At 51.4% G+C, this 14,235-nt stretch overlaps 1 protein-coding gene across 1 annotated transcript; it reads right to left on the bottom strand.

Annotated features, from left to right (window-relative positions):
- Nucleotides 1-1,965: 1,965 nt before the first annotated feature.
- Nucleotides 1,966-11,982, bottom strand: LOC142004035 (trypsin I-P1-like). The gene is made up of 6 exons (XM_074981456.1): nt 11,934-11,982; nt 9,085-9,244; nt 7,951-8,204; nt 7,812-7,831; nt 3,940-4,101; nt 1,966-2,118 (listed from the first exon to the last, which is right to left on the bottom strand). Exons 1-6 carry the CDS (start codon nt 11,980-11,982, stop codon nt 1,966-1,968), a joined length of 798 nt encoding a protein of 265 aa, XP_074837557.1.
- Nucleotides 11,983-14,235: the final 2,253 nt, after the last annotated feature.

A 14,235-nucleotide genomic window follows, 5' to 3' on the forward strand; every position in this document is an offset into this window, starting at 1 on the left:
AAAAAATTACAGGAAACATTGGTCGGGAGGTTCCCAGAGGCCATGCTGATGGGAGCCAGATAAGGACAAAAGTCCCAGGATAAGGCCAGTTAAATGCTCACGAATGACCCACAGCACAACAGTAGATAGATCATCTGCCAAATATTTGTGGATGTAACTCACCCAGGGAGGAAAGGATTTTTAGCTAGCAATAATTGAACAATAAAGACTTTTTTTCAATGAGGTCGTTTAGTTGTTTTTGTTTTTGGTAGAAAAATTCATCTTTAATGAAATTTTGTATTTTTCAGAATAGTTTTAAAAATATGGTGGGGCAAACCTAATTTGGGGGGTGGTTCTGACCTTGTTCATTTTGAAATGCTCGTCATCCTCCCCCACTGGATGGAAATGGTGAAACATCACCCACTTCCCCACATTTCTGGACGGCATCTGAGAAAACTGGGATCTTGCAGTGGGAAACATTTTTCCTTTGAAAATTTATGTTTGGGAAACAAAGGGGATTTCCCATCCAATGTTACTAATAAAGACTTATCTAGGGCATTTACCCCTAGCACTCTAAGCACTGTACAATTAGTTCAGTATCAGTACCCCCTTTTGCCAAAGGAGGGAAACTGAGTCACAGACAGGTGACATGGCTCCCAGCAAGCCAATGGAAGAACTAGCACTAAAACTCAAAGCACTGGCATCTCAAGCTGGTTTGCTAGCCACGTGGCCATGCCACCACCCAGCTCTGAAAAGCAAAGTTTGCAGAACTCGGCCCTTTCCTCTGCTTATGCTGAAATGGCTGGCTCAGAGGGCTATTGGATCCGAGACAATCACAGGCCCTGTGTCACACATGGCCCATGGTCCCAACATCGCATCCTGGCCACCACAGCCTAAGGTCCTGAATCGGTTACAGCAGTCCAGGCCTTCAAGACAGCACAGCCTCGTGGCCAGAGTCAGTTATAACAGCCCTTGTGCTCAGGGCGGCATGATCTAGTGGCTACCATCAATATAATAGTCCCCCATAGATAATACCTAGTCCTGTAAGGAGTGCTGGGTACTGTCTCTCAAGGTCCCTTCTAATAATAGGCACCAACTTAGAGGGTGCTCTGGGGCTGGAGCACCCAGAAAAGAATAGTGGGTGTTGGGCACTCATTGGAGGCCCCATAGGGCAGTGCCTCCCTCTCCCCATCAGCATCTCCCGCCCACTGAGTGGCTCCTCCCCCTTTTTGCCAGCACCTCCTGCCAACTGGATTGGCTCCTCCCCCTTTCTGCCAGCACATCCCACCCACTAGATTGGCTCCTCCCCCTTCATCCCAGCACCTCCTGTCTGCTGCCATCCGCTGCCCTGATCCTTTGTCCTGGCAGCGAGGTCTGAGCACAACTATGGGGTTTGTCCCCATTGGCCAGCTGTGAGGGTCAGGAGCTACAGCAGGGCCAGACTCTGTGCAGCCTAACGAGCGCAGCTGGCCGTTGGCGGCTGCCTAATTGGCTACCTGGCCTGATTGATTGGAAGAGCCAGTTGCCTGCCACATTAGCTACGGCACCCACTTGTCCCTAGCTTTTCCCTCCACCCCCTCAGTCTAGATGGCCTGTGACTCCAGCTCTGACCCTGAGTCCTGGCTACTAGGGCTAACTGCTAGGCCTGACTCCTGCTCCCACCATGAAGTGTGGTGCTGGCCTGGTCTTTTGATAGCACAGCAAGGTTAAGAATCTGACTGGAGCCTGGGCAGGAGCGAGTGGCACTGCAGAGCTCATGCAAGACAGGGCAGTGTCAGGAGGTAGGCAAGCTGAAATGTAGGCACCTAGGGGAGTTAGGCACCCCTGGGGCTAGCTGATAGAGGGCTTGTACACGTCAATCATGCACAGGGTCCCTGGGGGATCGAGTCACAGGCTCAGCTGCGTAGAAAGGAGACACCAGAGAAGCCGCGGTCACTGTTTTATTCTGAGGTCTCCTCTCCAGCACTCCCATCCCAGCTGGCCTGGTCAGCCGGACTTCATGGTCTTCTCCAGCCAGGAGACGTAGTTGTACACCTTGACGAACACACCAGTCCATTCAGCGAGAGAGCATCCTTCAAAGCCCCAGGAGGCAATGCCCTGCAGTACCTCCTGGCAGATGAGCGGTGAGCCAGGGTCTCCCTGCAGGGGCAAGTGCCGGGAAGCAGGTTAGTGGAACAAATGTCATGTGTAAAAAACCCAGCCCAGGTCCCTGGCAGGGTTCCGGGCAAGCTGAACAATGGTGCGGAGGCCCGGGAGTGATTCAAGTGCCTTCTGGCTGATTAGCAGAGTACTCACAGTGGGCAGCCTTTGTTTCCATTCTCATAACAAAATTTATTCTGCACATGAATGGAAAAAAATTCGAGGGGAGGCTGGTGTGATGGCGTGAGGCCTTCCTCCCCAGCGCTGCCTCTCAGAGTGAATGTGCCACATCTGTGGACTTGTGTAATCCACCACATCCAGCACCCAGCCCCAGTAGCAGAGGATGTGAATCTATTACACATGAGCTGGGCTCTTCCATTCAGGAGGGCTCAGCATTGGTACACTGCATACCATGCTCTTGAGAAGTTACAGTCTGAATGGAGTAAGGGTAAGAGGGGGAACAAAAGCAGGAGATAAGTGGCAGAACAAGGAGTCACAATTCCCACCCCCCTCCATTCTAACCCACTAGATCCAGTTTCCTTCCCAGAACCAGGGCAAGAACCCACAAATCCTGACTTCCAGCCCCCTGCTCCAATCACTAGATCCCCTTCCCTTCCCAGTGTCCCGGTTTAACCCAGGAGTCCTGGCTCCCACCCTATCCCTGGGTGCTTCTCTGGAAGGGCTAGAAATGGAAGACCCTTCCCAAGTGAACAAAGACAGCCAGACATCAGAATAATGCCAGCCAGGCCTGACCCACCCCCAGCATCTCCAACATGGCTTCACGAGAGCTGAACAGCAAACCGCACGTCTAACTCTAGGGCTGCAGTCTTGGGCTGATTCTTCCACATCAGGGGGAGGGTTCATTTGGAAATGTCATGACCCTCCCACACTGCTCCGCAGCTGGGTCTGCACTGACCGGATGCTGAGTGAGTAACGCCAGGCTGTGGCCTACAACTAAGGTAGCCAGACAACCCTGATGAGGAGCTTTGTTGATTAGGCAACCATGTTCCCCTCCCAAAAGTGTCCCAGCTTTTCACACTTGATATCTGGCCACGTCCACTGATACTCTGCAGACCGAACACCCCTCACCGCCGCTTCCGAGACCAGCAGGATCACTGAGGGTGTCCACTGAGTGAAGCTGAGATGCCGGTCTCTGGTATGGTTGATGTTTTAAGTGTTTTGAAGAGGGTTTATCTGGCACTTTATGCCATTGATTTGTCCCCACCAGATCCTTCTGGCTGTTTGTGACTGAAGAGGAAGCAGAAGGGCCCCTCAGAGACTTTAAGGCAAGAGAGGATGGCCAGGATTTTCAGTTGTAAGCTTCTGGACAACCCAGGCCATGGGAATCTCAACTACTTCCCTTGGAGACACTTGTTCTGGCCTGTCTCACAGTTTCCATCCTGCACCAGCAGGGGAACCCCACACCCCATACACCCCCTCAGCCAGACCTGTCCCGCCCCACTGTCTTGCCCCAGCAGGGGGCACCACACCCTACATAGCCGCTATCCAGCCCTGTCCTGCAGTCTCCATCCTGCACCAGCAGAGGGCTCCATACCCCATGCTCCACTCCCCAGCCAGCTCTGTCCTGCCCCAGCAGGGGCGCCATGCCCCATGCACCCCGCAACCAGCCCTATCCTGCAGTCTCCACCCTGTACCAGCAGGGGTCTCCATGCCCCATGCACCCTCTCAGCCAGACCTGTCCCACCTCCATCCTTCTTCCCCAGCTGGGGACTCCACTACCCCCAGCTCACCCTGTCCTGCCCGCTCCATCCTTCCCCAGCAGGGCAGCATGCCCCATTCACCAGCCCATGCACCCCTCACCTGGCAGAAATCGGTGCCCCCGTGGATCACGCCAGCACAGAGCATGTTTTTGGTGATGTGCTCAGGGTTGGTGTTCCTGCACTGGTCATCGGCCAGTGTGGTAATGTTCCCACAGAACAGGACATCGGAATGCAGCGGCGCGTGTTTGCAGAGAGGCTTGGAGTCAGGTATGAAATCTGGTGGGGAAGACATAAAGCAAGCGTCCTGTGATTGCTGATGAATGTTTAGCCCAGGCTAGGACCCGGGAGGGCTACGTAGGGTTCTTTTCTGTATATCCATCCCCATACACCTCTGATCTCTCTCTCTATCTCTCTGTCTATCTATTTATCTGCATTTTTACCCCAGTACCCCGGAGATGGACCCCTCTCTCATTTAGTATTTGTCTCTGGGTGCCAGCCTGGTGCTTCTCACTGCCTGAGAGCCTGGTCTTAGGAGACAGAGCAAAGCTTCAGCTGTCGAATTGCCCTTCGAGATTCCCGTCTCCGTTTGTGTACAGGGACTATTGGCCCCTTACGAAAACTCATTGGGCATTTTTGGCAGGTTAGCTCCCATGATAGAGTTAAGGCCCAAAGGGATCATGCAAATTCCTAATCTCATCTGTTGTATAGCAAAATGGCAGAGATTGTCCCTTTGTTACCCTGCACTAAACTCAACAGAGAACAGGAGACATCAAGGTGCTACCAAAGCAAAAGGCCACAGTAGCTACAGGGAATTCATGGGCTGAGATACACTCGGATTATTGCAGAAGGCAATCCATGCCCCACATTGCAGAGTGTGGCAAATAATCCACACACAGTCCTTGTCAATCCAGCCTGGGGGAAATCCTTCCCCAGACTCCAAATCAGCTGCAGCAATCTTGGGAGATTCTCATTAAAAAATGAGGATTGGCTGAAACCGACTCTTTCCCAGTAACAAGTCTGCAGTTGAATCACGTTGTCTGTTTCGCTAACTTTTGGAGATTAAAAAAAAAAAATCAAAGGCGAAAATGATGGACATCTGGACCTTTGCATGTTTTTCCAGCAGGATTCGCTGTTTTGGTTCTGTTTTGTTTTCATTTCAAAATCCACATTTCATTTCAAACTGGAAGTGAAACTAAGAAGTAAGCCCAAACATTGAAACCCAAATTGCATTTCTTTATTTTCCCTCTGGATTTTCCACCTGGGGACATTCAAACTTGAACCCTAATCAGATTTCTCCCCCATGCACATTGGTTGGTTTGGGATGGTAGGAAAAAGGAAAACCGATCGCATTTCTCTTTTTCCCCCAAGATTTTCACCTTGGGAAAATTTTCTAAATTTCAAAATGTGCCTGGGTCTGGAGCCCATTTCACAGACTCATCACAGAGCATAAGGTCAGCACAAGCCACTGGACTGTATCCTGGCTTGGAAAATCCAGGCCAGAGAATCTCACCTAGTCCCCCATATCCTGAGCTCAATAATTCAGGTTTCGTGGAAGCATTTTCCAGGTGGGTCCCCAATCTAGATTAGATAGTGCTGTGGGATGGAGGAGACGCCACAGAATGGTACATCCACTGTTAGAAAGAGTTGCAAGAGCCATCTAGTCCAACCTCTGACCAAGATGCAGGCTTCACTGTGTCTACACCATCCCAAAGAGACACTATCCAGTCTCCATCAGATACCCTCCCATGAAGGTGCTCCCACAACCTCCGTGGGTCTCCATCTGCCTACTTTCCTTTCAGTTAGGGGCTATGTTTCCTGGGATTTAATTTAAATCTGTTGTGTCCACTTTGAACCCACTGTCTCTCCTCCTGCCCTCCATGGCGAGAGAGGACAACTTTCCTCCACCTTTCAAATGGCAGCTATTGAAAGACCACAATCATGTCCTCCCTGCTCCCTTTCCCCTCCCTTCCCCTGCCAACTGCTGTCTCCCCTCTTCCAAACTCAACATACCCAGTCCCATCAGCCTTTGCTCACATGGCTGACTTCTCTCATGTCATCTTTGGTGTTTGCCTCTGGATCCTTCCCATTCTCTTACACCCTTTCAAGACACAGTATCAGGTTTATGATGGTACTGGTGGTGCCGTGACATGGGTCCCACACTCCAAAGGGGGCACGGCATTCAGATCATGGGCTTGCCCCACCTGCACCATCCTGAGGCCACCACCACCACAACTCTCTTGTAGACTGCCAGGGCTGGAAGGGAGCTCAGAATATCATCAAGTCCAGCCTCCTGCTCAAAGCAGGACTGGCTCCAACTAAACCATCCCAGCCAGGACTTGGTCAAGCCTGAAGTTAAAAACTTCTAGGGATGAAGATTCCACCACCTCTCTAGGTAACACATTCCAGTGCTTCCCCACCCTCCTGGGGAACTAGTTTTTTCCTAATATCCAACGTAGACCTCCTGCACTGCAACTTGGTCCTCATTCTGCCATCTGTCACTGCTGAGAACAGCCTTTCTCCATCCTCTTTGTAATCCTTCTTCAGGATGCCATCAAATTGCCCCTCACTCTTCTCTTCTGCAAACTAAATAAGCCCAAAATCCCTCTGCCTCTCCTTGTAGGTCACTCCTCTCTGTCCCTCTGCCCCATGCCAGGGGGGCAGGGCTTCAGTGCAGAGCATGGGTGGAGCCACAGTCAAGGCACTGTGGCCCACAAAATTATTGTTACTATACAAGGAGATACAGATCTCATAGAGCTGGAGGGATCTCAGGAGGTCATTGATGCCAGTACCCTGCCCTCTTGGCAGGGCCAAGAACATAAGAACATAAGAATGGCCATACTGGGTCAGACCAAAGGCCCATCCAGCCCAGTAGCCTGTCTGCTGACAGTGACCAGTGCCAGGTGCCCCAGAAGGGGTGGACCAAAGACATGATCAAGCGATTTGCCTCCTGCCATCCATCTCCAGCCTCTGACAATCAGAGGCCAGGGACACCATTCCTACCGTTGGCTAATAGCCTTTTATGGACCTGACCTCCATGAATTTATCTAGCTCTTTCTTAAATTCTGTTCCAGTCCTACCCTTCACAGTCTCCTCTGGCGAGGCATTCCACAGGTTAACTGTGCGCTGAGGGAAGAACTTTTTTTATTAGTTTTAATCTTGCTACCCATTAATTTCATTTGGTGTCCTCTAGTTCTTCTATTATGGGCACAAGTAAATAACTTCTCCTTATTCACCCTCTCCACACCTGTCATAATTGTATATACCTCTATCATGTCCCCTCTCAGTCTCCTCTTTTCTAAACTGAAAAGTCCCAATCTTTTTAGCTTCTCCTCATATGGGACCTGTTCCAAGCCCCTAATCATTCTAGTTGCCAATAACCATCCCTTTTTTTAATCTATTTGCCCCAAATCCCTAAATGGCCCCCTCAAGGGTTGAGCTCACAACCCTGGGTTCAGCAGTCCACCGCGCAAACCACTGAGTGAGTGCTTGCCCCCTTAATCTTAAACTTAATCTGGCCCTAGATTTTAGTCAAAACCATGACCCAGATTGGACACAGTACTCCAGCTGAGTCCTAAAGACCACTGAATACAGCAGAGTGCTCCTCCTGTGACTTGCCGACTATGCCTCTGGTAACGAGACCAAAATCTGCCTTTAACGGCATCAGCTGTCTCATGCTGAGGTTGCGATCTGCTCCCCAATCCTTTGCACAGCTTCCCTGGGAAGTTTGTTCCAATTGCTAATCGCTTAAGTATCTCCAAGTCTGTTACAAGGAGGAGGGAGAAGAATTGTTTTTGATCTTGAGGATGGGACAAGAAGCAATGGGCTTAAACAGCAATCAGGGAGGTTTAGGCATTAGGAAGAACTTCTGATCAGGATGATTAAGCCCCAAAATAAATTGCCTGGGGAGGTTGTGGAGATTTTAAGAGCAGGTGAGACAGTCTCTTGTCAGGGATGGTCTAGATGGTGCTTGATCCTGCCAGGAGTGCGAGGGACTGAGCCAGATGACCTTTCAAGGTCCTGTCCAGTCCAACGTGTCTGTCATTGTCATCAGCCTCCTGGTTAACCCTCTGCACTTTGTTCTGGGAGTTGGTTTGTGGTTTTCCTGCTTTACCATTGTGGAAGGCGTTGGTGCCCCACCCAGGAAGCACACAGGTCAAATTGGCAGCAGGGGGGTTGCTGGGCAGCTGGAGCAGTTGAACATATTTGTTGATTGTGGCTGGCAGCAGGAGTTTCACCAACATAATGTTATTCCGGTTGGTTTTGCTGTTGTATTCAGGATGTTGAATGACCCGGGAGCTTATCCTCAGCTGCTCTGACCAGTCTATATGAAACAGGTTTTGTTCCCCGAGGCGAACATGCAACGGGCTGTGGTAGAAAGGAGACACGATCATGGGGAACATGGTTCCTTGAGATGCCAGCCACACTGAAGCCCAGGCAAAATTCCATTCCATTGCCAGGATCATACTCACAGGAGGCCAGAAATGACCATCCAGTCTAAGCCCACCCTTCACAGCCCAGTCTGAAGATTTCTGCCTCCAGTCCTGATCTGGGGGTCAGGCTTTGGGGATCACCCCCAAGGCATTCCCAAGGGTGGTTCTCTGGCCTAAGTCAGGCAGGAGGGGCAGGAGAGATGGGCAGAATGGGTCCTTCTGGCTTTGGAATCGCTGAGACAAGAAAAGGGTGGAGTTTAGGGCATTCACACAAGACGTGGAGCTAAGGACATATATACTCTTCACAGGCACAGTCACACGCAAAAAAGGGGCAGAGTTAAGGGTACTCACACAGAAGGGATGGAATTAAAGGCAGTCACCCGCGGGCTCAGAGTTAACATATGCAAGAAGTCCAAGTTCAGGGCACACATTTACCCAATGGGGTGGAGTTAAGGCTATTCACCCAAAAGTGGGGTTTGTAATAAACACATTTAAGGGAACATCATTAAAAGTCATACCCACACAGGAACAGAGCTAAGGACATATCCACCCAAGGGGATGAAGCTGAGGCCCACCCAAGCAGATGGAATTAAGGTCACATTCACCCAAGCGGGCAGAGTTAATGTTGCACACTTATGGTGGCAGACATAAGTGAACACATGCTCAAGGGAGCAGTGTTAAAGAAACACACGCCGTGGGCAGAGTTAAGGGCAAACTAGAGAATCTCCTGCCATCAGGTATATGGTCCCTACCATGCAGACCTCTCCCCTCATGCTGACCAGATCCTTGACACTCCAGCCCATGGGCAGACTTACTAGCCTGTGTTGCATGATGCAGCCGTCACCACCCACTGCTTGCCTATCAGGGTGCCAGTGCACCGGAAGTGTAGTCCATGAAAGAGCGCCACAATCCAGGGCTGGGAGTGATGCTGGCACTGAAAGCCCCGCAGCACCCGTGGGATGTCCTGCGCCAAGGCTGCAGGGGGAGAGGGGGCATCAGTTACAACCAGGCAACAACAGCTGTGTCACGTTCATCACACACGCACGCGCGCACGCACGCACACACACACACACTCACCAGCCATCACCCCCAGCAGCAGGAGCACCAACATCTCTGTGGCATGCATTCCCAGCGACAGGCAGGGCAGAGAACTGCTGGCTCTGGGGAGGAGACAAAAAGGGACACACAAACAGTGCATTGAACCCCCTGGCCACCACTCCGACCCTGCCACCTCCACCCACCGAGATCGGCTGGTGGTTGTGATACTGACGTCAAAGGTCAGCCTCTGTGGGCCTGATCCTCACACGACTCCAAAGGAGTGACAGCTGGCATCTGGCCCCACTGACTCCCATGGAAATTACTTACACCTGTAACCTGCACGTCATAACACATTATTTCTGGTTCTCCTTGGTGTCCGGGCTTTGTATAGGCTTTAGGACGCTGCGTCTGGGTTCTCAGCTCAGTAAACAGATACTGAAGGTTTTAAATGCATCATTGCTGGGTGCCATTGATAAAAAAAAGCCGCCCGCCCGCACACAGATCACAAAATACCCTTGGCCACGCCCCACCCTCTGCATTTCAGTATCAATGTCTAGTGGAAAAAGCACTGGCATGGGCGACCAGAGTTCTAGTCTCAGTTTCACTTCCCTCCAGTGCCTCAGTTTCCCCACCTGTGCAACAGAGGGGATGACCCCACCCTCCCTTGTAAACATCCCGGTGGTGGTGGTGGTAGCCAGAAATACCTTCATACATTTAAACGCTCCCACACACCCCACGCGGCCACCCGCAACATACTCCATGTGAGCACACATGTCCTGCACACGCCACAGTCATGCACAAGTTTAAACACAGCCACACGTGTGTGCATGTGCCCCTTTGTAGACTCGCGCATATTTAAGTACACTGCTGGGCGTGCGCACAAATATACACCGTGGCACATGGACATGCCTCATGCATGAATACGCCAACACGCACGCACATGCGAACACGCAGAAGCCTCTCCCGCACACATACAAAGCCAGCTCTATTTCAACTTGTGTATTTCACACAGAGTCGTGTACACACAAGCGTACGAGCAGAGATGCTCACACACGCCCGCCTACTCCTGCAAACACGTTCACGTGCACAAAGGCGCAAACAGGGGAACCTACACGCCACCACACGTGCACGCCCACCTCTATGTTTCAATGCACGGAGCATGCCATAGCCACACATGCACACGTGTACTTTCAAGCATGTCAACCCACGTACACATCAGCCGCATATGGACACAGACATTTAGATACACAGAGGCGCGTATGTGGCACATCCGTCATTGGTGCCTACACACATTGATGGAAGCGCGTTAGCCCCCGCGGAAGCCCATATAAATAAGCAAATGTATGTGTAACACTGACATGCTCAGGGGCACGCAGGCATGACGTTGGCATGTGCACGCACCCAGTGAAAAGGAGGCACATGGGCATCTCACACCCCGCCGGCTGAACCAGCACCCTGATCCTGGGCACTCCAGTTTCAACAGATGCTCAGCAGAGGGCCCCATTGCATGTGCTCACCTGGTACAAGGCAGCATGGCTTTCTGGAACAGTGCTCTGCCACTGCGTGACCAGCCTTTACCTCCGAGACGCGTCTGGACTCTCACTGGCTGCTCTCGTGCTGTCCTGAGTGACCAAACCCTCACCGCCCTCCTCCTGCAGAACTGGCCTGGCTATCTCCTCATCTTGCCCTGGGCCACCCTGGGCTCAGCAAGACAGAGCCTGCCGCGCCACCTCCACGCACTGTACTCCTCTCACACTCCGAATGCCACCTGGATGGCTTGGGTTCGGCTCAGTTCAGCTACCCTGGGCTCGCTCGCCTCGCTGCTCTGGGCCAGCTGCTTCGAATGCCCTGCCAGTCCAGAGCTCCAAGCAGCTGTGAGCCTTCACTCCCTTGGAGACGCCTCCTTAATTCAGCCTGCAATAAAGCAGCAGCAGCCTGTGTGAGTCACTTTTGTTGAGCCCCAGGAAATTTGCATGCAAACAGGTCATTAGGGATGGAGGTGCCTAGTGGAGCAGGGGTCCCTGGGCTGGGAGGTTTAAGCTCGTCTCTTTCCCCTCAGTTTCAGAAAAGCAAAAAGAGACTGAAGTTTTAACCCAGGGTGCCTTGAGACACGCTCCTCCCCAGACTCACTCGCCTCTGCGTACAGAGGAATGCTAGTTTCTCTGACCCAGAGGACCCACTGGGGTCACCTAGTCTGATCTCTATAGCATAGGCCAGAGAACCGGCCCCACAAGAATTCCTACAGCTGGATTTTTGGAAAACCCTCCTGTTTTGAGTTGTCCCTAGCGAAGAACCAGCCGCGCCCTTTGCTGGAATGGTTAACGACTCTCACTGTCAAAACTCTTGGCTTTATTGCTGTCTGGAGTTGTCTCACTTCAGCTGCCAGCCATGGGGTGCTATTAAACCAGCCTCTCCTCAACTGCAGAGCCCATTAGATTTGTTCCCCCTGGGAGCTACTTATAAACCAAGGTCACGGTGCCCCTTAACCTCCTCTTGGGGAACATCAAAACTTACAGCAAGATCAATATGCTGGAGGTCAATCTTCTGGGATTTGATCTATGCATTTAGTGGGGCTGTGCTAAATCGAATGATCAGGGCACCGCTGTTGATCCAGGTACCCCCTCACTATTGTATGGAATAAGGGAGTCAACAGGAGATTTTTCTCCTGTCAACATCGTGGCATAAACTGATTTAAGATACAGCCACTCCAGCAATGCAGTTTTGTAGCTGGAGTTATATATCTTAAATTGATTTTTTTCCCTGCATGTAAGCCTGGGGGTAGCTTTCATATCATAGAACTGGAAGGGACCTTAAGAGGTCATTGAATCCAGTTCCTCTGCCCTCACAGCAGGACCTATCACCATCTCCAGCAATTTTTTTTTTAAATCTAACCTGCTCCAGGCCCTTTAGAGGCCCCTCCACGATTGAGCTCACAACCCTGAGTTTACAAGGCCAATATGCTAACCCCTGAGCTGCCTCCAGACCTTTCCATGAAGCACCTTCGCTAAGCCATTGATCCGTCTCCTGGGTCCCCTCTGAACCTTCCCCAATGGACTAACCCCCCTCGTGGACTGTGGGTACCAGAACCAGATGCAGGATTCCAGCATTGGCCACATCATGGAGCAAAGTAACCCCTCTTGCTTTTTCCCTGCTTATGAAGCCTGCACAGGGCTGCCGACCGTCAGAGAATTCAGGGACAGGCTGTAAAATGGAGCTAAAATTGTACCAATCCATAAAAGCCATAACAATATGGAGATGTCAGTAAAAGATGCTGAGCTTTGCGGTGGAACTGTGAGCAGAGGGCAGCGCCGGTAAGTCAGCAGTTCCTGGGGTGGGGCAGAGCAGGGCTTTCTTCTGCAAGGGGCTCCCTGTGACCTGCCGCTGTCTGGCAGAGGCGGCTCTTCTCCGCCTCTGGCTTTGAAGTCTTCTTTGTCATCACTAACGCAGCACTGCAACAGTGTTTGATGGGAGCGTGCACAGCTCACACCTTGCTGGGCTCCCTGGGGTACAACGGGCTGGTTAGAGAAGCTTGCTGCAGGCTCCCTCTGCTAAGTCATAGTGGGGCCAGCACTTATATATAAAAACTAAACTGCCTGCGCCTTGGCTGGAAGGATTATTGACTGTCAAAAAAATACCTGGAAAAAAAATTACTCCGGGCTGAACCTCTCTAATCCAGAACGGTCATCCGTCAACTTCCATAATCCGGCAGGGTTTTAGTTAGCCAGACGACCACTCACCATGGGCGTAGCTAAGTTTCCTGCAGTCCCAGAAAGTTTGTTTCCAGCCCCAGTCCTGGCTGTCAGTGTTCTGTGCTGCTCTTTATCCCTAAATGTCTTCTAAGAGCACAGCAAGCCGTGGAATTGCCAGTGATGTGTTAGACAATACTGAGTTTCTGTGGGCTGGGAAATTCTCTCCTCTGGTACCGGTCAGGTCCCACGGGTGCCGGGTGAGAGAAGTTCAGCCTGTACAGCAGCGGGTGACTGTGTAGCTGCTGCAATGTATGATCCTAAACTGGAGAACTGGGAGCATGCTGATGTGGCTAACTAGTAGCTTCACATTGCCATGATGGCTGAATACGACCATTCAGCCCAGCTCCATCCCATTTAGCTTCAAGAAAAACAAGAAGTCCCTTCCAGTTTTATGAGATCATATTTAAGCCTAAGTCAAGCAACAAGGCAGCAAGCAATACAGCACTGTATGACTGGCTAAAATTGGGTGACTGAGAATGATTAAATGGCCAGACCCACCCTCTACCCACGGTTAGCTGTATTAAACTGCCTGTTCGTTGGCACCCGGTTACCCAAGGAATCCAGTGCCCTGTCCACTTTTGTAATTACCATCCCCACTAAGAGACTTTAGTGCAAGGGCCCTTCTACACTCCAACTGCAGCCAAAAAGCTGCTGCTTCATTTCAAGAAATTAAAAGGACACAGGGTGCAGCAGGTGGGCGGGAGAGGGGGTCTTGTTTGGGATGGTGAATGTTGTGTTAGCAAGACCACAGGTGGGGGGCAGGACAAAGGGGGCAGTTGCATGAGTGTCCAGCATTTCAAAGGAGCCCAGAGCTCTTGCTGCTGCTGCTGCTTTGAACTCCACACAGTTGGAAGAGGACCCAGACCTGCAGTCTGAGCAGCGCTAAGGGCTCATTGCCCTAAGCCCCGCCCCTTCCATCCTTAGCCCCACCCCTTCCACCTTCAACTCCACCCATTCTGGGAGCATAGAGCCAGACCCACTGCCCCCTGTCCCACCTGGCCCCAGGGCCCACAGTGGTTGTCAGCCCCACTATGTATAGGACTCAACAATGACCCAGAAGCAACTGGAATGTTTGACAGACTGAGGGCTGAAAGGGATGAGGATCATTATTGAGTAATGACAGGCAAAAGCTGATGGAAATTAAATGCACTCTTGACATACTCCAAGAACAAGGGGTGA

Source organism: Carettochelys insculpta, chromosome 30, assembly GCF_033958435.1.
Source record: "Carettochelys insculpta isolate YL-2023 chromosome 30, ASM3395843v1, whole genome shotgun sequence".
Classification (NCBI taxonomy): domain Eukaryota; kingdom Metazoa; phylum Chordata; order Testudines; family Carettochelyidae; genus Carettochelys; species Carettochelys insculpta.